This window comes from Diabrotica undecimpunctata, chromosome 5 (assembly GCF_040954645.1).
Source record: "Diabrotica undecimpunctata isolate CICGRU chromosome 5, icDiaUnde3, whole genome shotgun sequence".
Classification (NCBI taxonomy): Eukaryota; Metazoa; Arthropoda; class Insecta; order Coleoptera; family Chrysomelidae; genus Diabrotica; species Diabrotica undecimpunctata.
The window spans coordinates 4,326,865-4,354,855 of NC_092807.1; the positions used below are offsets into that span (position 1 = coordinate 4,326,865).

The 27,991-nt window shown below is 33.7% G+C and overlaps 2 protein-coding genes across 4 annotated transcripts in view; both read left to right on the forward strand.

Annotated features, from left to right (window-relative positions):
* Positions 1–14,952, forward strand: part of LOC140441005 (tripartite motif-containing protein 2-like) — a 112,764-nt gene extending 97,812 nt beyond the window's left edge. For all 3 annotated transcript variants that reach the window (XM_072531390.1, XM_072531391.1, XM_072531389.1), the window contains 6 exons: positions 2,927–3,142; positions 5,720–6,087; positions 6,152–6,522; positions 6,629–6,849; positions 7,191–7,329; positions 13,114–14,952. In XM_072531390.1, coding sequence (XP_072387491.1) covers positions 2,927–3,142; positions 5,720–6,087; positions 6,152–6,522; positions 6,629–6,849; positions 7,191–7,329; positions 13,114–13,355 — 1,557 coding nt within the window. In that variant the 3' untranslated portion in view covers positions 13,356–14,952. The remainder of the gene's footprint in view (positions 1–2,926; positions 3,143–5,719; positions 6,088–6,151; positions 6,523–6,628; positions 6,850–7,190; positions 7,330–13,113) is intronic.
* A 4,376-nt stretch (positions 14,953–19,328) lies between these two features.
* On the forward strand, positions 19,329–27,501 carry LOC140441006 (uncharacterized). Its single transcript, XM_072531392.1, has 2 exons — positions 19,329–20,568; positions 24,034–27,501. The coding sequence occupies exons 1-2, from the start codon at positions 19,464–19,466 to the stop codon at positions 26,487–26,489; spliced, it is 3,561 nt and encodes a 1,186-aa protein (XP_072387493.1). The 5' UTR covers positions 19,329–19,463; the 3' UTR covers positions 26,490–27,501.
* Positions 27,502–27,991: the final 490 nt, after the last annotated feature.

A 27,991-nucleotide genomic window follows, 5' to 3' on the forward strand; every position in this document is an offset into this window, starting at 1 on the left:
TTATTTCGTTATCATTACGCTTCTACGTCACCGTATGGCACCATATACAGAACGGAGAGTAAGAAAATTTCAGGCTGGTTTCAGAGGTGGTAAATCGACAATTCATCAGATAACAATCCTGAAACAAATTTTGAAAAAAAACACTGGAATATGGCATTGATACTCATCACATATGTATAGACTACAAAGCAGCCTACGACTCTGTGAATAGAAGAGAAATGTTCAAAGCAATGAAAGAGCTAGGAATACCAAATCAGTTGGTAAATTTAACAAAACTAACTCCTGAAAAAGTAATGTAGAGTACGAATTCAGGGGGAACTGTCTGAACTTTTTAAAACAAATAACGGGATGCGCCAGGGAGGCTCCTGTATACTGTTCAATCTGGCTCTGGAAAAAATAATACGTATGTCACAAATCACAACTACTGGTTCACTATATTATAAATCAGTGCAAATCCTGGCCTATGCTGAGGATATCAATATTGTTGGGAGCACCTAAAACACTGTACGAGAGGCGTACGTAGCATTAAAAGAATCAGCTACAAAAATGGGTGTAATAATAAACACCAACAAAACTAAGTATATGAAAATAAGCACGCAACCACAAATCCTACGACCACTTGTTATAGAAAACGACCTCATCGAAGCAGTGAACGAATTTGTTCCTTAACACTGAAAATAATACTACCGCAGAGATAAACTGCAGAATTTGCACGGCCAACAGATGATATTTTGGGCTCAATCAAGGCGAATCTATGGAGCAGTGAATGATAAAGGAGTGTGGAGAAGACGATATAACTTCAAACTTTACAGAATATACCAGGAACCTGATATCGTAAAACATATTAAGATGTAGGGCATGTAATGCGGATGGAACAAAATGACACAGCTAGAAAAACGATCCTTCATAGGCCCATTGGTCAGAGAAGAAGAGGAAGACCCAGAACAAGATTCAGAGAAAGGCGATGGATAGGGACGACTGGAGAGAAATTCTTGAGGAGGCTAGGACCCATCATCATCATTCAATCTTCGCTTATCCACTGCTGGACATAGACTCCCTCATAATTTTCCATCTATTTCGATCTTGTGCCTCTTGCATCCAATTCCTATGACAACGTTTTAGATCGTCAGTCCAACGTGTTGGTGGACGATCTCTGCTTCGGTAGGCATCATCTCTTGCTCTCCATTCCAGTATCCGCTTTGTCCATCTATTATCTGTCATTCAAGCCACGTGACCTGCCCAGTTTCATTTCAGTGTTGCTACTCTCTCTACTGCATCAGCCACTCCTGTTCTTTGTCGTAGCTGGCGATTTGGGATCTTGTCTCGTAGTGAAACGCCCAACATAGGACCCATGCAGGGTTGTAAAACCAGAATGATGATGATGATCATTCTCTTCTTCCTTTTTTCTTCAACATCCTCCAATTGTTTTTTCATTGTAGGTTATGTTAATATCTCAGACTTTAGGGATTTTCTTTTATTTGATTTCGTGGTTTGTAATATTTGGAAGAGAAGATATATCTTCAATTGAGATATCAAAAGTTGCAGACGAACATTTAGTCTGAACAACATGTTTACCAGGAGTTATAAGAGGCATCGGGTGAGATGACTCAGCGTTATCGAGAACGGATGATGAACAAACATTAGATAATAATTGAGAATGAATGTGAGATGTACCAGGATCCGCTGGAAACCCACTGACGTCTTTGCCTTCTTTATCGATTATATATTTGATTGAACATGTTCCTCTCATAAAACTGGAGCAAAGTCTTCATCTGATTTACTGAATTCATCATGGAATTTATCTTAATCCAACGGGAAAATGCCTGCAGCTTTAAAATCAGATATGGCTTTATCCATTGTCGCCACTTTTAAATAAGCCAATTCAATATTTCAGCTAATTTATAGCGAGTTATTTTTTCAAACGGATGTGGCATCATGTATATTTTATAGTTTATGATAGGTTTTTGAGGGGAGCATAAAATGACAAATTTAAGGACTGTACTCTATGGGATGTATAGGGAGATATAGATATCAACACAATGCCATTGTTTTTGCACAAATCATATGAAGCCAATGATATACGGCTGGAATCAGTGTCTAGAATCCAGAGTACCTTTTCTTCTTTGGATGGATTTGCATGGCCACTCCGTCAATAACGCTTCGTTTATCCAGCCATTATCTGACCATCTATAGAAAGCATCTGCTGGGCCATTTCTTTGAAGATCTTTAGTCATTCTTTTTATTGGGAAAATGAACATTGGTAGTACATAAGACCCTGATGCAGTGAATGCACAAAGAATAGTGACCGTTTTACCTCTTTTTCAAGAAGTCACCGACCTTCGTTTTTGGCCTTGTTCTCCCAAAATCTTTACTGTGCAGTAGCAATATCGATCTCAGCAATATTATAAATACGGTCTTGAGTAAATTTGTATTTATTCATCACAGTTTCAACATTATTAAAAAATAATTTTACTTCTTCCAAGTTGAAAGCAGTAATTATACTCAGACTTTTCAGAATTTTAAAATGTACTCCGTCAATTCTGCTTCCTGTTTTCAGCAAATACAGGCTTTCGACCCAACTTTCTGTTTTTTGGCCTGCTATTTTCATTATATCTCTTAGTGTCTATTCAGGTATACCAAAACTTGAATCATTAAGCATGAAGTGATGCTTAATAGAGTTGCGCAGATTTACCACTGCGCAGAATTCTCCCTTTTCCCGTTCTCCTCTATGATATGAAACCTACATCAGCCCAGGGTATATTTTCGTACATTTAACAGGATTGCGGCATTTCCTTGTCATCAGGATGTAAACTATCTGGTTTCTCACAATTTTTTCGGTTGTGTGTATAAATATAATCCGCTTGGAGGTTGCTAGAAAACAATATTTGTTGCTTACTACGATTTAATTTTTCAACTTTTGATCTAGTTATCACAGGCGCAAGAAGGAGTGAGCGCCGAATTAGGCAGGCTGGACACTGCCAAAGAGACATGTTTAGACAAAATCAACGAGACATTCCAACATATACAAACGTTAATGGATCAAAGGAAACAGGAAATCATCGACAGCGTTAACACGATATGTACAGAAAAACGACGCGTCTTAGAAGAACAGCATACCCTTATAGAAAACGAGAAAAATAAGGTAATAGTCTAATTTTATTTTTGTCAGTAAGCTAGCTTGGTTTATTGCTAGCCAGCCTGTTTTGAATGCCTCATTTTTTTTAATATGTGTACTATTTAACAACAAAAAAAAAATACCTAAACTTTTTCGTTAAAAAGAAAAACCCCAAATTTTATCTCTCGCTTTTTATCATGGACGTATAAACACAGATGGACTCAGTTATTTACATAAAAATGTGAAGCCAAAATTATTTGACTAGGTCACATTCTCAGCACCTTCAAATGTTGTCACATTTTTTTATTAAAATATCTTATTCACGTATCGCTGAAAATATTATTATATTTATTTTATACTCTACAGGTGCTATCAAACCAAAATAATAATTTATTACTTATATTAATATATTTAATTGTAATTAAAACATCAAATGTGCACATAGTGTGCATATCATTTAATAATAGCGTATAACAGATATCAACCAATTATTTTATATGTAGAAGCACTGAAACCTATTTATTAATGGCAACGGTGTTTACATTTCTCTGTCTTATGGCTCTACGTCAAACTTCAAATGCTGTTCCATGTCATGTCCATGTTTGTTTACTTTTTACCCAAGATGAGGAAAAGTTGTTTTTCGATATTTTGGCTGTATTTTAAGTGATATTTGTAAATAGTGAAATAAACAAATTATAATAATGGTGCTACAGTTTTGCATTTGCAAAAAAAACGAAATATTTACATCCCAATGTCTCATTTAATTTGTAAGTACTGTTTGTTTACATTATTTAAGATGAGGAACCGAGGAAGCCTGTGTGTTTACATTTTAAAATATGTCTTTCATAGGCGTACCATTGGGTTTATTCATATTAATGTATTGAACAAGATATTAGTTCATGAAATTAGTATAGACATTTTTAAATTGTAAGTAGACATCATCTGATTAAAAAGATCTGTTTAGTAGCTTTTTAATTTAATATTTCTCATGAATTAACAATAAATTAGTGAAATGAATAAAACTCATTTATTTTTCTATGTAGGTTTCCAAATAATATTGATTAATGATGAAACTTACTCTAAACTTCAACAGAGAAAACAGTATAAAAAAACCTTTCAAAAGCATCTTTTTTGGTTATTTAAACTTGTAAGGAAGCTGAAAAAATTTCAGATTTTTTAATAAAACTATAAATATCTACAACAGACTAGTTAAAAACCTTATGAATATTTTGATTAATAAAACCATAAAAAATGTCCCAAAATCAATCTATGAGCATTTTGGTGACCATATGTATGATGAAGATGCAATCGATGGAGACTCTATGCAACTTTTAAAATTGGTTCTTGAGAAATATTTTAAAATTGGAATTCATCATGAAACGAGGACTACTTTAGATGCTAACACCGTGCGCATAAGAAGCGTTCTTACTAAGACTGTTTTATTTCGCAATCAATAAAAATTTATTTCTATACCAACGTCTTCTATTATGTCTATTTACCATTTTTACTTTAATATGTCTGTTCGGTAAATAGCTTTCCAATAATTTATACATTTTCACGCCTACTTTTTAATAAGTAGGTATATTTGCAAATAATTTTATGTCAAATGCCAGCAAGAGCTTTGGAATGATCAATAAATAATTTTGTAGCAGAAACCCTTACTACGTGGAATCTATTGATATTGTATTAAAACAAATTTGTCACAATTTGGAAAAATATGTTTTAACACATTATCAATAAATATAGGTATGTACTTAAATTTGACAAATGTATATTTTTTAATTGTTTTTTTTTATCGTAGGATTATTTGATACCTATTAAAAAATTAACTTGAGCTCAACTATATTTTATTGTATCAATTTTAAAGCAAATAAAATTGTATTTTATTTTTTCTATAAAAACGTGTTTTTATACATTATTACTACTTCCAATTATTAACGTCTGAATAATTTACCCCGCGAGTAATAATTCAAGCACGCTTATGCTCATTGAGGAAGTATCACAGTCTATCGATGCCCGTTTTACTCCCCTTTACCCTCTTGTCCAGGAATATCGAAGCTTCAAAACAGTGTGTGTTTAAGGTATCTTATTGCTGGGTCCATCTATGTTTATACGTCCATGCTTTTTATACATATTTCCGTAAAAATGGTACGCCACTGGCAAACTAGAAACTTATAGTGGTGTCCATTCTAGTCAACATTTTGAAAATCAAGTGCTCCTTCCGCTTTTATAAATCGGAATCTGGGAAGCTTTTATGGATTTGATCTTTAGATTGACCTTTAGTTTACAAAACGGCTTAAACCGTTTTGTAAGTGACTTTTTGAAAATGTTAAAGTGTCACTGATGATGGTCCGGATACTTGTAGTGTAGAATTTTACTAAAATATTTCCTGCGGTGTATGAACCCTAATATATTGTCAACGTAAAGTTTGGTTAGGACTACATTTTAAACAAATATTTTTGGGAAAATTTAGTAAAAATGAAAATTTATATAGATGTAAAGCAGAGAGTCTATCAAAAAGATACGAATTAGCTTTAAGACCTTAAAATCAAATTCCAAAAAAAGTTGATACTTTATTGTGATCTATTGTATGTATATCCTTAGGTAGAACAAGAATGTCAAGGACTCCAATATCAAGTGGAAGTACGAAACATCACTCAAAGAATCGAAATCCTCTCGGAAAAGTTGGACTCCACAGTAGCCCTCAGCGAACCTCGAGAAAACGCATTCCTGACCTGCGATTTCGACTTGAATGACAGCTTCGAGCAGATCCAGCAACATCTGAGCGTTCTGGGCAAAGTCAGGACCAGCACCACGTTCCCGAGATTGTGCACTGCCAAGCTCGAGGGCAGCACTATAGCAGGAATTGAGAATTTCTTTACGCTTACTACAGTGGACTATCACGGGAACGAAAGAAAGAACGGTGGGGATCCCGTGGAGGCTGAGTTACTTAGTGCTGCAGCAGAAGAAAGGTTAGCATTAAAAATTGCTTAGTATTCGACAGCAGCTCTTTTGACTATTGTACTTTTATTTTAGCATCAACCCTTCGCAATCCGAAGAAACCTACCCAGTGAAAATAGAAGATTGTGATGACGGTACTTACAAGCTCTACTTTAGAGTTCCTAAGTCTGGCCGATACGGCATTAAAATCTCTGTGATAAACCGCCCGATCAAAGACAATCCTCTCTACTTCGACGTCAGCGACCATAACAACCCTATCTGCGTTTACGGAACGAAAGGAAGCGGGAAGGATGAGTTTATGCAGCCTGTAGCTGTGGCTGTAGACGAGAAGGACCAGTCTGTGTATGTGCTGGATACTGGAAATTCGAGGATTAAGGTTTTGACCGATCAATTGGAGTTCATAAAGCACGTTACCAATGAGGGGTTGCTTGGTAGGAGCTGCACAGGTTAGTTAAATGTTAAACACGCTAGAAACTAGTTTTAATCGATTATATTTGAAAAAATCTTGTATATTTATAATTAAATAAATTAAAATATTTTTTTTTGTTTTAGGAATTGATATTACAAACAACGGCTTAATAGTGGTCAACTGGAGGACGAAGTATCTCACGGAAATGACTACAGATGGAGAAACTATAAAATCGTTTACTTACAACGCCTTCCAAGAGCCCATAGATGTAGCCGTGGACAAAAATTACGGGCACATACTCATCGCTGACAATGGTATGAACTGTGTGTTCGTGTTCGACTCCGAAGGGAAGATTTTATTCCAGGTAATATATACCGTATGAATGGATGAGCACTTCCCGCCATATGCTTTATGCATATATGTCGAACACCAAATGAATTATACGCAGTGTGGAACACCTGCATACAACCACCTTCACTAAGTACTCCTGTATACGAGTACCTGTCAAGTACTGAATTATGGTTACCTCTCGAGTATCTGGCCACCTGCACGAGGTTAATGACATACACATCTATTATCTAGATGCCTACCTACATTTACCAGATCAATAAATTTAAAGAGCGGACAGGATTACTATATTGAGGAAATTGCACAATATTATTTTGATTTTCTCCAACAAGAAGCTTCTAAATTCATTATTTTCAGGTCGGCAAGAAAGGAACGTTCAATCTCATATCATCCGTAGCTGTAGGACCTCTTGGCGAAATCGTCGTGGCGGACTCCAGGGTACAAATGTTCTCCGCTAAAGGAGACTTCATGGAAGTCATCTACGACGAAGGAAAAGGTATAACTCATTCTTCAATACCTTCAAATTTGACTATGTACCAAACCATATTGAGATTTACATTTTCAAACAATTTTTGCAGAAAAAAATTTACTAAAAAACATTTTAGAAGTAACTTTTCAATTGAATTTTCGATGTATGCTAATAAAACAAGTTCTTTTTATATATAATTATGAGTCAATCCCATAATTACTTGTAAAACAAATAAAAAAGTAATATAGTCCTTCTCATGACCATTTTCAATATTCCATATACGTAAAGGTATTTTATTGGTTGGCATTTAACAACACCCTGTCTCTCAACAATCTAATCGTGCGAATATTAACCGCGAAATGTCCCGTTGTACCTAGTCCGTTGGTTGTCTATAGAAAATGTCACACCGAGAGTGCAGTACGGCTAATATAGGAATGCACAATTGCCGGATTTCACGCCTTGTGCTTGGCGATACAAACAGGTCCAAGTGGTAGTCACAAAACCGTACCCAGATCTCTACGCCGGGCTCTGTTATTTATTATAAAATAATGTATTGATAAAATAATTGCCTTCAAGTAGCCAAATAAGAGGCATGCATTTGAATAAAAAGACCTTAAGTTTTTAGCGAGAATTTTATTATAAAACTGTATACTTTATTAAACTAACAAATGTATTTTAAATTACATTTCTTGATAGCTATAAATATACCGGGTGGAACCTCCGGTAACTCGATTTCCGTGCACCCAGCCCAATATCCGAAAAATTATCAGGAACGAGAATATCGAAAAAGCTTTGCACATTTTTTAATCCCGGCGATGTTATTAAAAAACAAGTTGCGCACTTGAATCACTGCGAAATTTTAACACCTACTATGATATTTTTTTTGTGAAAATCTGAAGTGCAGTTTTTGTTCTTGTTAAAACATAATGCAGTCTCGCATTTTTTACACACAACATAAGGTTACCTAGTTCCTTGGCATAGCAACCTGGTAGTTTTCAGCGAAACCTTGTGTTATTCCATATGGGATAATGGTTTTCCTTGCCCACACTTGACCAGATGAGCAGGTATAAGGTTTATAGTGTAAGTTATTTAACATTGTATTATATTTATACTTTATTAAACTAACAAATATATTTTAAATTACATTTCTTGATAGCTATAAATATACAGGGTGGAACCTCCGGGAACTCGATTTCCGTGCACCCAGCCCAATATCCGAAAAGCCCATACTCTGATTGGACTGGTAAATGCATTTTATTGGTTATACAGTGTAAAATAATCGAGGTTACTCACAGATATTCAATTAATTATACTAAACTCGTCCTCTACATCCGAGATGTCGGATTCGCTTTCGCTACTCTCCCCTGTGTTTGCGTGTATTATCAATTGGTCTACGTCATCTTGCAGGTTGTCCGCAGTCCACATTTCAGTTTCCGTTTTCTCAACAACATGAGTGACATAATTGCGCCAATTTTGCTCTGTGATGCGTGCGAAACCGTCGTCGATCAACTGGCGTACCTCGTCGTTTTTAAAAGTGGTATTATGGGTACCTACATATCGCTTAACTTGGTTCCACACCATTTCTATAGGATTCAATTCGCAGTGATATGGAGGAAGCCTTAAAATATAATTATGTTGTGAAGCATACTCATCAAGATAATACTTATCGTATTGATCTTTAAAAGCACGCGCTGCTTCTAATAGCTCGGATTTCAAATAACACTCCTCGAAAAAAATGTCTTTTTCCACTAGCCATTCCTTGATTGCAGCTTTATTCCAGGAATTGTTAGGGAATCTCTCTTTACGGGAGTGGTACGATGCATTGTCCATTACAATGACATTCCTGCGACCATTATTTGGTAAATTTGATATTAATGTCTCCTTAAACCACGACTCAAAATATGCGGCATCCATTTCATCGTGATAGTCGCCATCATTTTTCTTTGCCAGAAAAACACGCTGTGTGCCAGGAAAGAAACCTGAAAAACCTGCATGCAATAAAACATATCGTGAACCTCGTTTAGTAGGTGCTTTTAAGCCAGTACTTAAACCTTTGAGAAAAGCATCACGACTGTTTTATATCGTAGTATCGCACCATTCGTAATTTATAGATTGGCCAACATTAACCCACGATTCGTCCAAATATATGATATTGCAATGGTCTTTTCGCAAACGTCGTATAGTTGGAGACTATATATAGTCGTATATATAGAAAGCTTGGAGTTTATCAAATACTAATTGTGACAAACAAGTTTATGGCCATATTTAGGTGATTATGCTAATGATGGTAATTTGTAGCATAAGTTTTACAAAAGAAATGAAGACCTATTTATAGAAACAACATACCTAACTGTATTTTTAATATTTTACATACAATAGAAAAAAATTTCTATGAAAGAATTGGAAATTTGAATATTATATATAATATCTATAAAATATCATTTTCAAGTTTCCAAATTCTTTCCTAGAAATTATGTAGGTTTTTTCTATTTTATGTAAAACATTAAAACTACAGTTATTGTATGTTGTTGTTGTAAAGAGGTGTTCAAATGTTACTCTTATAAATATGATTCAATTGTATATCTCATGTTGACGTTTTATATGCAAAATTCATAGTTTTCGTTGTCAATAACTCATCAATGCCTTTTTTATTCTACTGTATACGTATACATGATATAAAAGCCGGTCCTGTGAGACAATGAGCAATCAACAGCTGGAGAAAACCGACAACCCTGCGCGTTTATTCTCCATAAGAAAAGCATTGCCGTATCTTACCCGTACTGCACTCTCAGTGTGACATTTTCTATAGGACAAGCGTCGTAACCTGGAAAAATTGATTTGTACTTATATCCGTTTTTTAACAATTAAAATATTTCACATTATTTCTAATTTATATATCTGTTCAATAATAAACAATAGTAAACAAACCAATTTACAATAGTTTATACAAAAGTAAGTAAACACACGAGTTTTGTTTTTTTTTTCTATTAAATTGCAATAAAATACCAAAATACTTTAATTTTATAACAGGTGCATAATGGCTAATAAGTTGTATAATAATTCTTGACATGCCTAAAATACAGCAAAACGTGACGACTGAAAAGACGCTCCGAGAAGAAGCATATACCAAATATTATATTGAATAATAATCATCTTAAAAAGGGTTAAAAGTAAATCTTTTGGACGCATTGCACTTGAAGTTGACATCATAATTTATTTTATATCAGGAAATTCTTAGGTTATGTACAGTTATCTACCGTTCGTCTTGCGTCTTGCGTTTTTCATAGTTTTTTATACAGTTCGCGTCTAATTTTCTCACTCCCTCAACTATTTTCTAAACCATAAAATTTATATTGTAAAATTGTTGGGTTACTGTACTAAGACATCTACATGCATAGACATACAATACAAATATACTGACTGCTGACATACAGTAGCGTTCCCCCAGTGGAACAGAGAAAAGTGATGCACAGAAGTCCCTGCATATCTCTTTAATTTGACAGGTTTATCGACCATCCACCCATCCATCCAATGACACTACAGCCCAAATCGGGCCTTGTCCTTCAACAAGCTTCTCCAATCATCTCGATTTACCCCTGTTCTTTTCCATGAACGCGTTTCCAGGCAGTTCCTGGCATCCTCATCAACTTCGTCTTCCCATCTCTTTTTAGGTCTTCCAACAGGTCTTTTTCCCTGCATTCTTGCATTTAGTAATTTTCTGACCACGTGCCCTGCCTACCGTAATCTCTGCGGTTTAGTGTATTGTGCTAGAGTTGGTTCGCTATATTGCTCGTATGTTTCTCTATTATACCTAATTCGCCAGTTGTTGTTTTCACTTATTAATGCATTGGCAGATTTCTGTGTCACCACCCATGTTTCACAACCATAACTTACTATGGGCCTGATTATTGTTTTATAGACCCGGAGTTTTGTTTTCCGGTGTACGTCTCGCGATTTGAATATGTGGCCCATCGCGAAATAGGCTTTATTTGCTAGCATAAGCCTTCTATTAATTTCCGGTTCTTCTTCATTGCTTGCGACCAGATCCATTGAATGAATCTATTCACATGTTATATATCGTCAATATAGTGTTGTTGCGCCGGTCTATTTGGTCTGGTTTGTATGAGTAGTTTTGTTTTATTTGTATTTATTGCTAGCCCTACTGCTTCTGCACTCTGTTTCAACTCAACGTAGGTTTCTTCCGCTGCATTCACTATTCTGCTCATTATGTTTATATCATCTGCGTATGTTGCTAATTGGGTAGACTTATTTGTAAGTATATTATTTCCGCTCACCGTCAACCGTCTAATTACATATTCAAGAACAAGATTAAAGAGCGTTGGAGCTAGTCCGTCGCCTTGTTTCAGTCCTTGCGTTATCATAAACGCATCATCTGATCTGTCCCTGAATACATACATGTGCTTCTGTTCGTATTAATTTTGATGGTATGCCAAATTCTTCCAGTATATTAGAATTGTTCTATCTATTGAATCATAGGCTTGTTTTAAATCTACAAAGAGATTGTAAACGTCAATGTCATATTCCCATGCTTTGGCTAGTATTTGTTTAACTGTAAATAGTTGGTCAATGGTAGATCTATTTTGCCTAAACTCTGCTTGATATTCCCCGATGATTTTTTCCGTGAGAGGTTGGAGTCTTCGATTAATGATGTTTGTGAGTATTTTGTATCCCGAACAAAGTAAAGAGATGCCTCTATAATTCTGACACAACAGTTTGTCTCCTTTTTTATAAATAGGGCAGATTATACTTTTCTTCCATTGTTGGGGGACTTCTTCTTCTATCCATATCTGGTATATCTGTTGTGTTGTATTAGCTGGTACATCTGTTGTGTCAAATTCCTTCCTCCTTGCTTGAGTAGTTCTGCCGGTATTTTATCTATTCCCGGTGCTTTATGGCTTTTTTGTATGTGGATTGCCGTTTGGACCTCCTCTAGCGTTGGGGGTCTAGTTAATTCATTTTCTTCTCCATCTTCCTCCAGTTCTTGTTGTTGTACCAGGTTTATTGACCAGGTGACCTAAATTACCAATGAGAAGGTCACGTTGTCGGTAAACCCACCCTATTAGAAAGAGATGCAGGGACTGCTTTGCGTCACTTTTCTCTATCGCACTGAGGAAACGAGACTGTATGGCAGCAGTCAGTCTATTTATTTGTATTATATGTCTATGCCTACATGTACTTTGTTTTTATGGTGTTTGAGTTATGTAATCATTCAAAAGATCGCAATTTTGTCAAATATTTTATGTGGAATCATATACATATAAGCATAGCATGGATCCATAGTAAGTGATCCAACCTAGAAACAAGAAAGAATTCACAATGAAAGAGTTATTCTTCAGCTGAAGCAGTTTAAGATTATTTTTATAATTCAGGTGACGCAAAATGTTTCAAAATATGTATCACAAGTATGTTATTTAAGAAAAATGTCATATTTTGACAAATGTCGATAAAAAAAACAAATTAATTTAATCAAAATATGTAATCAGAATGAGCTTAAAATATATAAGACTACTAAATTATTAGAAATAGGTCATACTTTTTTTACACTGACGCCATTGAAAATTTAGCGGCCGCCATTTTCAAATTTCCCAACAGAATCATACAAAAAATTGACTACAAACATCTTTTAAATCGAATATTTCTTGTCGTATGATCACATTTAAAATATCTACTTTAACAAATGATGCCCTTCCGCCATTTTGAATGCATGCGTTATTCAAATTTAAGTTTTATGGTTAAGAAAATAGTTGGGATGGACTATACATGTGTTTGACTATTATTTTCTGTTTTTAGGTAAAGGTCGTTACGGTGGCATAGCGATCGATCTCGACAACAAAGTCCTCCTAACAAGAACTGAACAAAAAGGTCGGACCTACGTCCAGCTTCTCTCTCTAACCGAAAACAACGTCAACCAGTGTATAGATTCGCACGATGCTAAGTTGAAGAGACCTAGTGGGGTAGCAGTTATTACCAACCACCATGTAATTGTCGTTGATTTGGGCAATAACTGTGTTAAAAAATATAGATATTGGTAGTTTTTACAGAATTGTCTCGTTTCGAATCGTTAACGGTTAGATCTGATGCTGAGGAAACTAGATATACAATATATGATACTAAGTTCTTGTCTGGCATGCTCGTCTTAATTTAGTGGAAACTATTCCGCTAAACAAAACGACAACACTGTAAAAATTTCTATAAACATGTTTGCTGCCGACCAAAAATCTACTTAAGAGCCGAATTACTTAGAAAGCCTTTAGAATCACATCGCATTCGAGCGTGATCTACACTTAACAGAATTAAGCACTAACCGAACCACGAACCACACACAATCTAATACGTTTACCAAAAACCTTTATATTGAAAATGACATAAATGTCATTGTATATTATAATTTCTGAAATGGCTGAATTGCCAACCCGCGTAACTTGAATGTTAAATCCAAACTTACTCTGATATTGTGATTTTTCTTAAGGATTAGGGAACATGGTAGATAATAAAGTCTCTAAGAAGCATTAAAAAAATCCTCTGTTGATCAAGGGAAAAAGGAATCATGATCCACAGTTTTGTTGAATAAATAGAAAAAAGTAAAGCTGATTTACGAATCAAAGAAATATTTTATAGATGAGCATAGCTTCCAGATTCCCTAACTCGATGTAAAACCGTTAACTAACCGTAACTTGGTCGATATTATCACGTTCGGTTGTGAAATAATAGTTCCCATCTCTACTTACAACATTATTTCGTGCCTATATACCACTGAATATATTTTTTAAACGAATATACCGTTACTTTGTTTTAAAAGTTCAAATTTCTTTGTTCAATTTGTATAAACACCAATATCTGCTTTGAATATTGCGATAATATAACTATACACTACTCAAACAAATTAAGAATCTACCTTTGCATTTGAGTTTTAAGAGTTACTGTAGATGAAGGCTATTTCACGAGAACTAATATACACTACAACATGGCAACAAAGCGCGTGTTAAAATTGTGTCAAAGGTGAGAAGGGCTGTGATGTCATAAGACTGTTACTTTGAACGGTTATAGTTCTGACGGCAACAAATGTCACAATTTACCCAACATATGAGGCTGGTAAATAAGACAACCAAAAATGCTGCAGTAGCTCCCATAAAAAGTAAAGACGAGAAAAGTTATTTGTTAGTTAAAACTATTTTGTTCTTTTGTAAAAATGTAATCGCCTAATTTTTGAGCAGTGTATAACAAATTGCCTGAGATATTGTATTATAATAACTATATTTAGTAGTCCTAACTGATATTTCAGGGTAGAACTAGATTTAGGCTTCTGCAAATAGTAAATTTGGACGTTTTTCTTTTTAGTTTTACCCTGGATTTTGCTGTAAACTATTTTTCGCTACGTTTAATGTAGTATACTTTTAAAAACGAGTACTTAAGTGTTCTTTTTTTTATATTTGTTTTCTAATGTTTGTTGTAAAACTGCGCTTTGCGTTCCAAAAGATCACAACCCTGAAGATATTTTCCCAGAGGTTACGAAAATTTGCAAAAAGGGCTTGTGTACTTAAGGAACGAGATTTTGTTAATGAATATTTGTCTAGTCATTACTTTGTATTTTTGTAAAGTATTTATTGTAAATATACACATCAAAGATGATTATTGTTTTTATTTTTTAACCTTTAAAAGGCATTGAAAATATTTCAATGCCTTTTCAAAAAAAATCAGCACTTACTGAAACTTTCAAGAATATTAATAAAGCAGATAAAAATAGATACAGAGGAAGCCGCTGTCTTTATTAATACTCTAAAGTGTGCCTACTGTATGCATTGAAAACTGTCAGTTTTGTAGGAACTGCACAACCAGTGCAATATTGATCTTCAAACCGTTAAATCTTTGAATGAATTGGTTTCCCTGTGCCTTCGTCGGAGAATTAGTCCAGCTCAAACTGATTCGTATAAGGGCATTAAAAGTTATGTTTTCCATAGGTGATTCACCATCTATGTTAAAAAATCGCCTGAATATTTCAGTACTGATGATGAAAATTTTTAATGCAGTTGGGATATAATACAAAAGATCACAAAAAAACTAAATAAAAGACGCTAGTATTCATGGCAGCTATGTACGCCGTTGCTTCCTCTTGGCGGCGCTAGTGTAGTTGGCGGTCAACGTCATATAATATTATTTATCTATGGTAAACGTTTTGACAGTTCGTGAAGTTTGTATATGGTGTTTTTGTTTACGATTTAATAAATTATGGCACAAAAATACGGATCTTGGACTGTTTGTGCGTTAAAAAACGAATTCTTCTTTATGTGCCGTCTTCTACCGAAGGTTGGCGACCATCAAACGATAGGTTTCTCTTAAAAAAAAAAACGAATTAAGGAGAGGGAATGCCAAAATTACTGAAAAAGGAAACCTTTATCGAAAGGTAAACTATATTAATCATCTTCTTAACGTTTTATTTCTATAGCTCAGACCAAAATAAAAATATTTATGTTCATCTGAGTTTTATAGTGAAGTATTTGGGTTTGAGCTAATACACTTATGTAACGTAACAGTGGTGACTTCTTTTGTATGTTAGTATATTAAATTAATTTAATATAAAAACATACAACAACATAAGTCTTTACTTCATTTTAATATGTTATACCTATGGCATACAGCCAACTACAGGGTTTTTCCTGTTAAATTCTTAGTAAATATGGCTGCAACTAAATATTCCAGAAAAACAAGTATTTTAACAAATACGTGCACATTTATTGTCGGCACATATTTATCCCTTCTTATTGCTAGAATCCACTTTTTTGTCATCAGAATATCTTTGGGAAACCTGTGTCCTGATGTTCTCGATGAGTACAAAGGCACAACACAACATTGAGGCATTTTATTTTCTCAAATTAAATTCACACAGCCAAATAAACGCAATATTTACTTATAAGTAAATTGATTTGAAGAGTTGACGTGACCTCCAACTACACAAGCGCCACCTACGTGGAGCTTTTCAGATTAGCTGCCATTAAACTATGGGAAGAGCATTTACAGATTCTAGGAAAAAAATTAATAATCGTTATCTAGAGATAATTAAGATTAAACAAAAATAAATTGAAAAGAACCATTTAGAAATTAAAAGACAATACCATCTAGATTAGCTTTCCTAAATATTCTACAAATTAAGAAAGAAACTAACAAGACGAAGAAGTTTCATTATAGTGTTCATTCAATATAAAATAATTTCAATTTAGTTTTATATGGGGATATTCGATTGTCTAAGGCAAGTTGAGAATATCCCCTCTGAATTAGCTGGGCAAATTATCCCCTGGGATATTACCCAATAAAGGAAGAAGAAGAAGAAACTAACAAGAAAATTATTGGGTTAAAGAAAATACAAGCTGAATATAGCCGCAAATGTCGCATGGAAAAAATATTTCGGTTTGGCAGTGTTGGCATGTTTTTAAATGTACAGCGGTTCCTAAAAAAACTGATACGACTCTTAATGCTTATTTTGTAGGAAATTGAGCAGTGTATTTTGAAGGATAAATACTTGTTATTTACATACTGTCACTGTCACTGCAAAATCTTAAAACTTGTCAGATAACTTATTCTGTTCAACCTCAAAAATGGCTCCACATTCTAGCAAAGAACTAAAAGCAAGAATTGTAACGAAATTAGAAGATGGTTGGTCACTATCTGCCGTAGCGAACCATTTTAACGTAAGCAGAACAATAGTTTTTAATACTAATAAAAGATGGAGAGAACAAGAATCTCTCGAAAGAAAGCAAGGTTCTGGAAGACCAAAAATATCTACCGCTCACGAAGATCGTACGCTTTTTGAGAGATTAGAAGAGAATCCTTTTGAAGATTTGAAAACTGCAAGAATTATGTCACAGTTTCCTGGAAGAAAGACAACAACTTGATGCAGAATAGACCAGATAATAATAGATTTAATCCTCTGTAATATTTTGATAGATATTGAGCAGCTGGTCATTTTAGCGCCAATGTATGGCGATGGATTTCATCTAGAGGAATGGAAATGGAATGACGAATTGATGACAGGTTTATTGGGCACACTTATCTGAATATTATAGAAAACATCATGTTTCCCAGTGTAGAACAGTTGTATCCAGAAAATACTTTTATCCTCCAACAAGATAATTGCCCTGTTCACACTGCAAATATAATAAACCACTGGCTCCAGAATAATAACATCGAAATCTTACCATGGCCCAGCTACAGTCCAGATTTAAACCCAATCGAGAATGTGTGGGGGGTTATTATAAAACGGTTGTATCGGCGTAATTTTATACTTCAAAATACTAAAGAGCTGATGGAGATATTACAAAATATTAATTTCAGTTTTACATACCTAAGTTTTGGTCTTCCATACCCTCGCTTTCTTTAGAGAGTTTCTTGTTACCTCCAATTAGTTATCTTCTAATTTGGTTACAATTCTTGCTTTAATATAGGTATTGTTGAGTTAAGTCGTTTGTTTTATTCCTTAATAATAATAAAAAAATAATAATAACAACCCTATTTTATGTAAAAACTATCATTTATATACTTCTTATAAAATGCAGGAATTCAAAATAATATCAAAATTTAGACCTTGTTTGTTTATTTTATTATTTTTCTGTCATAATAAATATAATATAATGTCACACTAATCAAATACACTGCTCAAAATGATCAAATCTTACTAGGAGTCATCAGTTTTTTAGGAACCAGTTGTTCATACCTGGAATTTTGTAAATAATAAATAGTTTCATTTAAAAATTACTAACTGATTTTAAAGGAGGTTTTCTTTTACTATTTTGATATAAGTAATTTGTATAATTCAAGTAGAGAGGTTTTCTTTATGACACCCATAAAAGGTGAATGCTGAAATTGATTTTATATACATACCTACCTGGAATTTGGTAAATAATAAATAGTTTCATTTAAAAATTGCTAACTGGTTTTAAAGGAGGTTTTCTTTTACTATTTTGATACAAGTAATTTGTATAAACCAAGTGGACAGGTCATCATTATGATACCGATAAAACGAGAATGCTGAAAGTGGTTTTATATACATACCTGGAATTTGGTAAATAATAAATAGTTTCATTTAAAAATTACCAACTGGTTTTAAAGGAGGATTTCTTTTACTATTTTGATATAAGTAATTTGTATAATTTAAGTAGACAGGTTTTCTTTATAATACTTATAAAACTAGAATGCTAAAAGTGGTTTTATATACATAGCTGGAATCTGGTAAATATTAAATAGTTTCATTTAAAAATTACTAATTGGTTTTAAAGGGGTAAAACGATCCAAGTGTACCTACTTAGTTAAAGTCTGCTTGGACGATGCCCACGAACCACTTGGAAGCTACTTTGATCGTGTCACTTGTTCATCCAAGTACACTTGTATCAACAGATTCTATCCAAGTTAAGTAAGACGCTGACCAACTTCCTTGGATCCAAGTAGTGTGGTCTTGTAAAATTAAAATGACGTTGGTGTCAAAAAAACGAAAACGAGAAGTAAACACAAAAAGAACATGGTCTGAAACGGAGAGTGTTAGATTCATGGAGTTATATGAAGCTGAGGAAGCATTATGAAATGTACGGATAAAGAAATATAAAAATAAGGATTCTAGAAGTTTCATTTTTTCTTTTTTATTTCTTTTTTCTGGATTTCAAGCTCATGTATCAACATATCAGTAACTACTAGAACACCTTCCACAATCCCTTCCGCTATCTTTACAATGGTTATTTGACATCCAAGTCATACCCAGTTAACCGTAGTAACTAACTGGGTCAAGTACATTTGTACAAGTCCACTTAGTCCAAGTTGGAATCCAAGCATTCTTGGATCGTGTCAACCCGCCTTTAGTCATTCTACAATTTTACTGAATAAAAATTCATGTTCCTGAAGATAGACAACATGTTTAACACCGACAATATACCCGTAATCGTAATTTTAGTCACAATTCTGTTTTTATTTTGTATTGCAATGACGTATGTCATTTTGGCGCCATTGCCATTGACACTGACGTTTTCAAAATTGAAATTTCAAATAACCACCCAAGTATGTAGTTTGTATATTGTTATAAAGTTAAATATTGATGTTTTGTTTGATTAATTTAGTATATTGAAACACTTTCCAACTCATTGAAAATTTCAAAACTTAAAATGAGCGATGAGTATTTATTATTATTCCACAAAGACGATTTAATAGAAATTCTTAGTAGCAAAGATAACTCAAAGCACTACTCTATAAATATAAATTTTATTGAACTATACGAACATGATGACGAATTAGCTAGAGACATATTAAATGATGCAGAGTCGAATCTAGAGGCATGGGACAATGCTGCTGTTAGAACACAAATGTCCCTTTTGAAAGAGTTGGACAAGAAGGTGGAAATTAAGGCCAATGTTCATTGTAGAATATTTCACTTAGCACATTTAGCTTGGAAGTCGGCATTTCCTGGAGGTAAAGATGAAGGTACGTTTTTGCAAATATCTGGTACTGTTATGAGAATAACTGCTGCTAAATTGCTTGAATATCAAAGAAGTTATGTTTGTGTTAAGTGTAAAACTCCAACTTTAGTTAAGGCTGATTACAGTAGAAAATACATGATAAAGCAGCCTACACATTGCAAGAACCCTGAAGGTTGTCCAGGAACCAACTTAGTTCATTTTGGTGACATAGACAGTGAGAATTGTAAAGATTACCAAGAAATTAAAATCCAGGAGCAAGTAAAGAAGCTGGGTTTGGGATCTGTGCCGAGTACTATGTGGGTGACTTTGGAGGATGATTTAGTAGATTGTTGTCAGCCCGGGGATGATGTAACAATATGTGGTGTACTAAAAAAACGTTATGGAGAGTTCTGTGTTGGTAAACGAACTGAAATTGACCTTGTTTTCAAAGCCAATCATATCCAAGTAGATTCTCATAATAGTTTTATTCCAATATCCAATCCAGAAAGTGACAATATATTCAACAACTTCTGGGAACAATATAAAGACAACCCTCTGGAAGGGAGAGATGTGATCCTAAAATCGATTTGTCCTGAAATTTATGGCCTATATCCTGTGAAACTTGCTATGGCTACTGTGTTAGCTGGAGGGTGCTCTATAGAAGATACTACAGCTACTGGAGTTCGTACTAGGTCAGAAGCTCATTTGCTACTTGTTGGGGATCCTGGTACAGGAAAGTCACAGCTGCTCAGGTTTGCTTCAAAAGTTGTTCCAAGGGCTGTGTTAACTACAGGAATTGGATCTACTGCTGCAGGTGAGGGTATTTCTCTATTTTCTGATGTAAATTTTACAATTTTTTCCATTCATAGAATTCTAATAACTTATTGTTTAAAATAAAGAGTTATGAGAATAGCACAGTAAATACAGGGTGAGTCATGAGGAACTTTACATACTTCTACTATATGTAGGGTCCCTCAGGGAGCATATCATGTGGCCACTAAAAAATGTCAACTCCTCTTCTTTATTAATTAACAGGGTGATTTGTGTAATTGACCATTTATTTCATTTTACTGTAATGTTTATACGGCTTATTTGATTTTTTTAATTTTTGCATGATACAGTACACTACTATCAAGCATTCGACTGGTATTAGCTAAACTAAAAAATTCCAGGACTGGCTTTGGAAAAATTAATTTAGGGATTCGTATTAAATATTACACCCTGTATAAATTTTTTTTAAAATGCAATAAGTGATTTTCAAACTACATAAATAGCCAATGAAAACAACATATGCGACAATGCTGTCGCACTTTTATTAAATTTTTAGTGAACGATCAAATCTTACCAAAAATAGAACAACCATAATGAAGTATCAAATTATAAGGTATTAATTTAAACAAATGTTATAAATTTCAAACATTTTAATTAAAATGAGTTCCTACAACATAATCTAATACGTAGAAAATTAACATCTTTACTGTCACTTTGTATTATCTCAATTGTTTTTCAATTTTAAATTTTTACTCATAGATCGTATTGGTACATTATTTTCGATAAATAATAAATTAAATTGATTAAAAAGTCAAACCTCTTGTATGTGTTAGTTTTTGTTGATTGTAAATGATTAAAAGTTTATGTCAAATAATAATACATTGCATCAACTGTACTAAATAAAAATAAATCTAAAAAAGTTTAAAATGAAGGTTGGCGTTGACCGTTTGACGTTTCTTGATATTTTATACCCATTGTCATTATTGTCATTATCAATTGTTATTTATGTGTACAAGAATACATATTTCTTCTGTCATATCTACGTTAAGTACATTGTGTTAGTTTTGGTAGAGCTTTTGTTACTTTCGTTCAAAATGCCACATCAGTTTTCGACCACAGAATATGCAGACATAATATTGGTTTATGGATTCTGTAATGGGAATGGTAGGGCTGCTAGTAGAGAATATCGCAGGAGATTTCCTAATCGTCGAACTCCCAGTCATCCAACATTTGGGTCAGTTTTTAATTATTTGCGAGAAAATGGCACTTTTACTAGTGGAACAACAGAGCGACATGTAGATGAAGCGCAGGAAGATGACATTATGGACTCCGTTACTATGAACCCTACAATAAGCACTAGACAAGTAAGTCGAGAACTCAATGTTACTCAATCAAAAGTAAGTAGAGTCTTACAAAAAAATAATCTATACCCATATCACATTCAAATGGTTCAGCGACTATATGCTGGAGATGCGATCGATAGGTTGGAATTTTGTAGATGGATTAACAATAATCGACCAACGCTATACAGGACACTATTTACAGATGAAGCCCAATTTACCAGAGACAGGATAAATAATTCACGAAATTCACATGTGTGGGCAGAAGAAAATCCCCACGCTATTCGAGAACGTCGTTCTCAGTTAAGGTTTTCGGTTAACGTGTGGATTGGTGTCATAAATAACCAATTAGTAGGTCCTCACTTTTTTGATGGTCCTTTAACAGGGCAGGTCTATTTGAACTTTCTACAAAATATTTTGCCGAATTTGCTTGCCAACGCGAACGTTGCTATCCGAGGGATGTATTTTCAGCATGATGGGACACCCCCACACTTTTTACTGGCAGTGAGACAACATCTCAATAATGTTTATGGCAACAGGTGGATAGGACGTGCAGGTCCTATTTCGTGGCCTTCAAGATCCCCTGATTTCAATCCCGTTGATTACCATATTTGGGGACGATTGAAGCAACTAGTTTACGCAGTGAATATTAATAACCGACAACAATTAATTGATAGAATTATACATTGTTGTAATACTATTAGAAACGATCCCCAGAGTATCCGTAATTCAATACGTCAATTAACAATTCGGCAACAAAAATGTGTACAGGCTGCAGGGTTCCATTTCGAAAATCTATTTTGAATTATTTTTATTTTGTTACCATTATTGTATTTTTTCCAGTTCAAATTTATGGGTTTACCATAACTATGTACATATTTTTAGTTTTTTTTTAAATTGTTCTTCGTTATTGTTAGTAGTTACTGTTTTTTGTTGTGCAGTGACTCAGTTTATCATTTCAATTAAAATGTTTGAAATTTATAACATTTGTTTAAATTAATTACCTTATAATTTGATACTTCATTATGGTTGTTCTAAACAACCATAATCTTTCACTAAAAATTTAATAAAAGTGCGACAACATTGTCGCATATGTCGTTTTCATTGGCTATTTATGCAGTTTGAAAATCACTTATTGCATTTTAAAAAATATATATATACAGGGTGTAATATTTAATACGAATCCCTAAATTAATTTTTCCAAAGCCAGTCCTGGAATTTTTTAGTTTAGCTAATACCAGTCGAATGCTTGATAGTAGTGTACTGTATCATGCAAAAATTAAAAAAAACAAATGAGCCGTATAAACACTACAGTAAAATGAAATAAATGGTCAATTACACAAATCACCCTGTTAATTAATAAAGAAGAGGAGTTGACATTTTTTAGTGGCCACATGATATGCTCCCTGAGGGACTCTACATATGGTAGAAGTATGTAAAGTTCCTCATGACTCACCCTGTATATTAATGTGGTGTAACCATAAATTTAGTGTATTTAGCTTTGATATTACATATTATATAGCTACAGATGAATAACGATAGAGATATTAAAACTACTATAAATGTTTTCTCAACTGTGTAATTCATAGTTTAATTGTATTTATACATTACTTGTGTAGATTTGTCAAATTATTTTGATAACATATTACACTCAGTGCATCAAACAGGACCCCTTTAAAATGTCAATGAATTAAAGGAATTCCCACAAAGATCATCAAAATTTGTGGTGTATACACATAAGTTTTTGAATACATAATTCAATGGTTCATCGAAAGTTGGTATTTTTCCTGTGCATTTGAAATCTGCACTGATAGAACTATCACATAAAAAAGAGATTCATTCAAACTTGAAAATTCAAACCAATACATCTGTTTTCTTTTTTTTTTCTAAGTTATTCAAGCATTCTATTATCGAATGTTTGTTAACATGGTTATCAAAAACGAAAATTGACGGGCACAGCAATTTTTAATTTATAAAGAAAGTAATATTAGCACTTGAAAAAGGGGAAATATTTGCATATATCTATCTAAATCAAACCATGCTTTGTTATCCTCATCCCTCCGTTTTCTTAATACTTGAATGTGCCTCAATTGTTTTTAGTTTTTTTTTATAAATTATTCTGTAGTCTCAAAATATTCTTTCTCTATTCAACAAAATAATTGTTACAGGTTTAACAGTAACAGCTAAGATGGAACAAGGCGAATGGCAGCTAGAAGCCGGAGCTTTAGTAATGTCTGACGGCGGAATCTGCTGCATAGATGAATTCAACTCAATGAAAGAACATGACCGCACAACTATACACGAAGCCATGGAACAACAAACCATAAGCGTTGCCAAGGCCAGCATGGTGTGTAAGCTCAATACCCGTTGTGCCATACTAGCAGCCTGTAATCCCAAAGGAAACATAGATCCAACTCAAACCATGTCTATGAATATAGCTTTACCGAGTCCTCTGCTGAGTCGTTTCGACTTAGTGATGTTGCTGAGAGATACAGTGAATCAAGAGTGGGATGAGTTGGTTATTGATTATATACTAAACGGAGGAAATATTTCGAATCTAACCAGCTCTTCAATTTGGCCAGTCAAAAATCTTCAAGCTTACTTCAAAAGAATAAAAAAGCTTCAGCCGAAGTTGACAGAAGATGCAGAATTGATTTTGAGTACTTACTATAATATTCAGAGAAGATTGGATTCGAGAAATAAGGCAAGAACGACTGTTAGGCTACTAGAAAGCTTAGTTCGAATATCTCAAGGTCACGCGCGAGTAATGAATCATGAAAAAGTGCAAGTACTCGATAGCATTTATGCCATATTTCTTATAGACATTTCAATGGACCTAGAATCCTCAGTATTGAACCTCAAAACTTCCGTTAATGGAGTCTTTCCTGAAAAACCTAAAATAGTGTATAAAAATCTATTAGAGTCGATTTTAAACAAACTGCAACTTGAAAATATTCTACAAAAGGAGTTAAGTTTATTAAATATTACCAAAGAACAGCAAATACAGTCGCGGTTTTTTGCAAACCAGGGAGAAGATGTTAATAATGTTCAGAATAATGCAAGCTGTGTGAATATGAGTCTAAGAGATCAAATTTTTGAACCAAAATGTTCAACAAATAGAGAAGTTTGCAATAATAATGTTGTTAATAGTCGTGAAGTTACAAACGATATAAGGGAGACCTCAAAAAGAAAGTTAGAAAAGTCAAATATCAATAACTTTGACGACATTTTCGATCAATGTTCTCCAATAAAAAACAATACTGAGAACGGGAAAATCTTCAAAAAATCAAAAAAGGCAGCTGACTTGGATCTAAATGATTTTAATCTGGTATTAAATGAAAAAAATAAGAAAAAAAGTGTCACATGTAGTAGTGAATCAAGAAAGCGTAAAAATCACACTGACAATATTATTCCTGAGGAAAAGAATAGCAATAACGAAAATAAGGCAAAAAAATCTAGTATGTTTGAATCTGGATTTGATGAGTCTGTGTTTGAAGACGAAATTGCCGAAATAAATGGATTAAACAGTTCCAAACGTTCTGGCACATTCAAATTTTCTCCAAAGATGCCTTTAAATAATAAGAATGAGCTTTCTAAAGTTACTACAACTAAAGATGGTGATGATAGAAGTCAAAAAGTTTACAATGAATCATCTGGATTTGATGAGTCTATATTTGGAGAAAATATTTCCGAAAGAACTTCATTAGACAGTTCCAAATATCCTGGTAAATTTAAATTATCAACTAGCAACTCACCAAATGATAAGAATAAGTCTTCTAAAGTTACTACATGTAAAGATGGTAATGCAAGAAGACAAAAAGTTGACAATCAAGAAGGATTGAAAAAATCTTCAAAAATATTAGTGGATGATATTACTGTAGATAAAGAGGCTGCAAAACATTCAGATTTGAACAAATCTGCGACAGGATTTGGAGATGGTGATGAAACTTTACCAAAACCTAAGAAAACACCTCCTGGGAGTCTTGCAAAGTTCAAATTTGTTCCCAAAGAAGCAAGAGTTGATAATAAACAAATTACAGTCATAGATTCATGCAAATCTTCTACAGATGGGAATAAAAATGCATTTATAGAAGTTAACGAACCTGATATTACGACTCCCGTTAAAGATGTTGCAAAAACGATGGAACCATTACGAGAAAACTCTAAAAACAGTGTTAGTAATGTTCAGTCTTCAGAAAAAGATCAAACAAGTCGAATAGGTATGAACAATGAAAATAACATTAACAAAAAGTTGTCCAAAAGTAAGTCGTCCAGTATATTTGACTCAAATGATCCAATATGCTTCGATGATATTTTAGAAGCCCCACCTGACTCTTCTAAAAAGAAAACTTTTAAATATATTCCTAAAAACCCTCGCAATAACAGAATACCCTTCAAAAAAGACTCCAGTAAAAGCGGGAAAAGTATAGAAAACGAGTGGGACATGTTGAAGTTTATGCCTGGTGTTAATGATGGTTTTAACATAGATCTGGATATGGACTGGGATAGTATAGGTGCTGAAAAAGGTAGTTCGTCATTTGGGAGCAATGAGAGCAAAGGATTGAGTGGCAAAACAAGTAGGAATATTTTTGAATCGGGCGATGATGTTGATTTTAATATATAGGAGAGTCTTGTGATATTTTTATGTAAGATAACTAATATATTTGTTTTGTAATATCGAATATATTTTTTAAATAAATTATATATAATAAAACAGCATTAAGAAGCCATCTAGACCCATTGTTGGATGGATAGTTTTCATCCTTTTCTCTCTCTTGCTTTCTGTTTCCAATTTTTCATTCCCTACATGGCATTCCACCACTTCCTCTGTGGTTTACATACTTCATCTCTTGTGGAAATTAAAATTTCCGTTTCTTCTTCCTGCGATTGATTGTCAGTATAATCGTTGGACAAAGCATCATTAATTTTCTGTCACTCAGTAGCGCACCAAGAATTTGCCTCTGGGGGGGGGGGGTTTGGTTGGTCACCAAAATTTTTTTTATGATGTTACCTCCATTTTGAGTCCTTAAAATGTGTGAGTAACAGTGTCGGAATAGGGTCCTGGGGGGGAGGTTTAACTTCCCCCGCGCCACTGGTGTCACTATCAAAGTTTTATGTTTATCTTTAAGATTTTCGGAATATTAGTAGAAGAAAAATAGATTTACTTTTGTTAGCGTGCACACACAATTGCCAATGCTTTTTTAATAAATGAATACAATTTCGAGAAGAGCGAATTCTGGGTTTATAACTTTTCATTTGATCAGATTATTAAAAAAATACTATCCAATGCCATTAAAAAATTTATTTTTTCAATTGTTATATGAGGCCGTGGCTAGAATAAGGGCCTATGCCTATGGGCCCTTCTTCCAGAGAACACAGAATTAAACTCTTTATGCTGTTATCTGTCAGTCTACCAATTTTTTCTACTATATTACGGTTTTTTACGTTGGTACAACACATCTTTTAGTAAAGTGTTGATGACGGGTAATAAAGAAAAAATTGTATAAATGTACGAATATAGAAAACCTAAACATGGATTGCCTACCTAGTAGAAACCAATAAAATTTATAGAATAATTCAATTGTTTAATATTATAACGCCTCTTTAAAATAATGAAATTATCTGTAATACGTTTAAAATTTGTAATAATAAAAATCTCTAAAAAACTAGTTTTCCTGAACTATTTTCTTATACTTATCACAATATAGACATGTCACCATAATTCGGAATCGGAACTGTGATTCGGACCTAAATGTCACTAGTGACATTCAGCGACATACTCATCGACGAAATTTAATTCATTATTATTTCTATAATTACTTTGAATGATTAAAATGTCTAAATTCTAATTCTTATCCGAAATGTTTGTTTACTTTTCTCCGTTGTTTTTACAATGTCTGTAATCAGCTGAGTTTGACATAAGTCGCCAACCTGCAAGTTAGTTGAAAATAGCCTGCCCTTTTACATTGTTGCCACGATTTATAACTGACGATAAATGGTTTGTGAAGGAAAATATAAAAAACAAAAATTTTGATTTTTATACTTAGCAAAACAAATTATTGTCCTAGAATTAAATAGCCAACATATTTATGCAAAGGGAACTTTCAAAATGACAGGATTATATAG

Coding starts and splice junctions, on each gene's coding strand:
- LOC140441006 (XM_072531392.1), top strand. CDS start 19,464: ATGAGCGATGAGTATTTATTATTATTCCACAAAGACGATTTAATAGAA. Junction 20,569..24,033: donor AATTGGATCTACTGCTGCAG/GTGAGGGTATTT, acceptor TAATTGTTACAG/GTTTAACAGTAACAGCTAAG.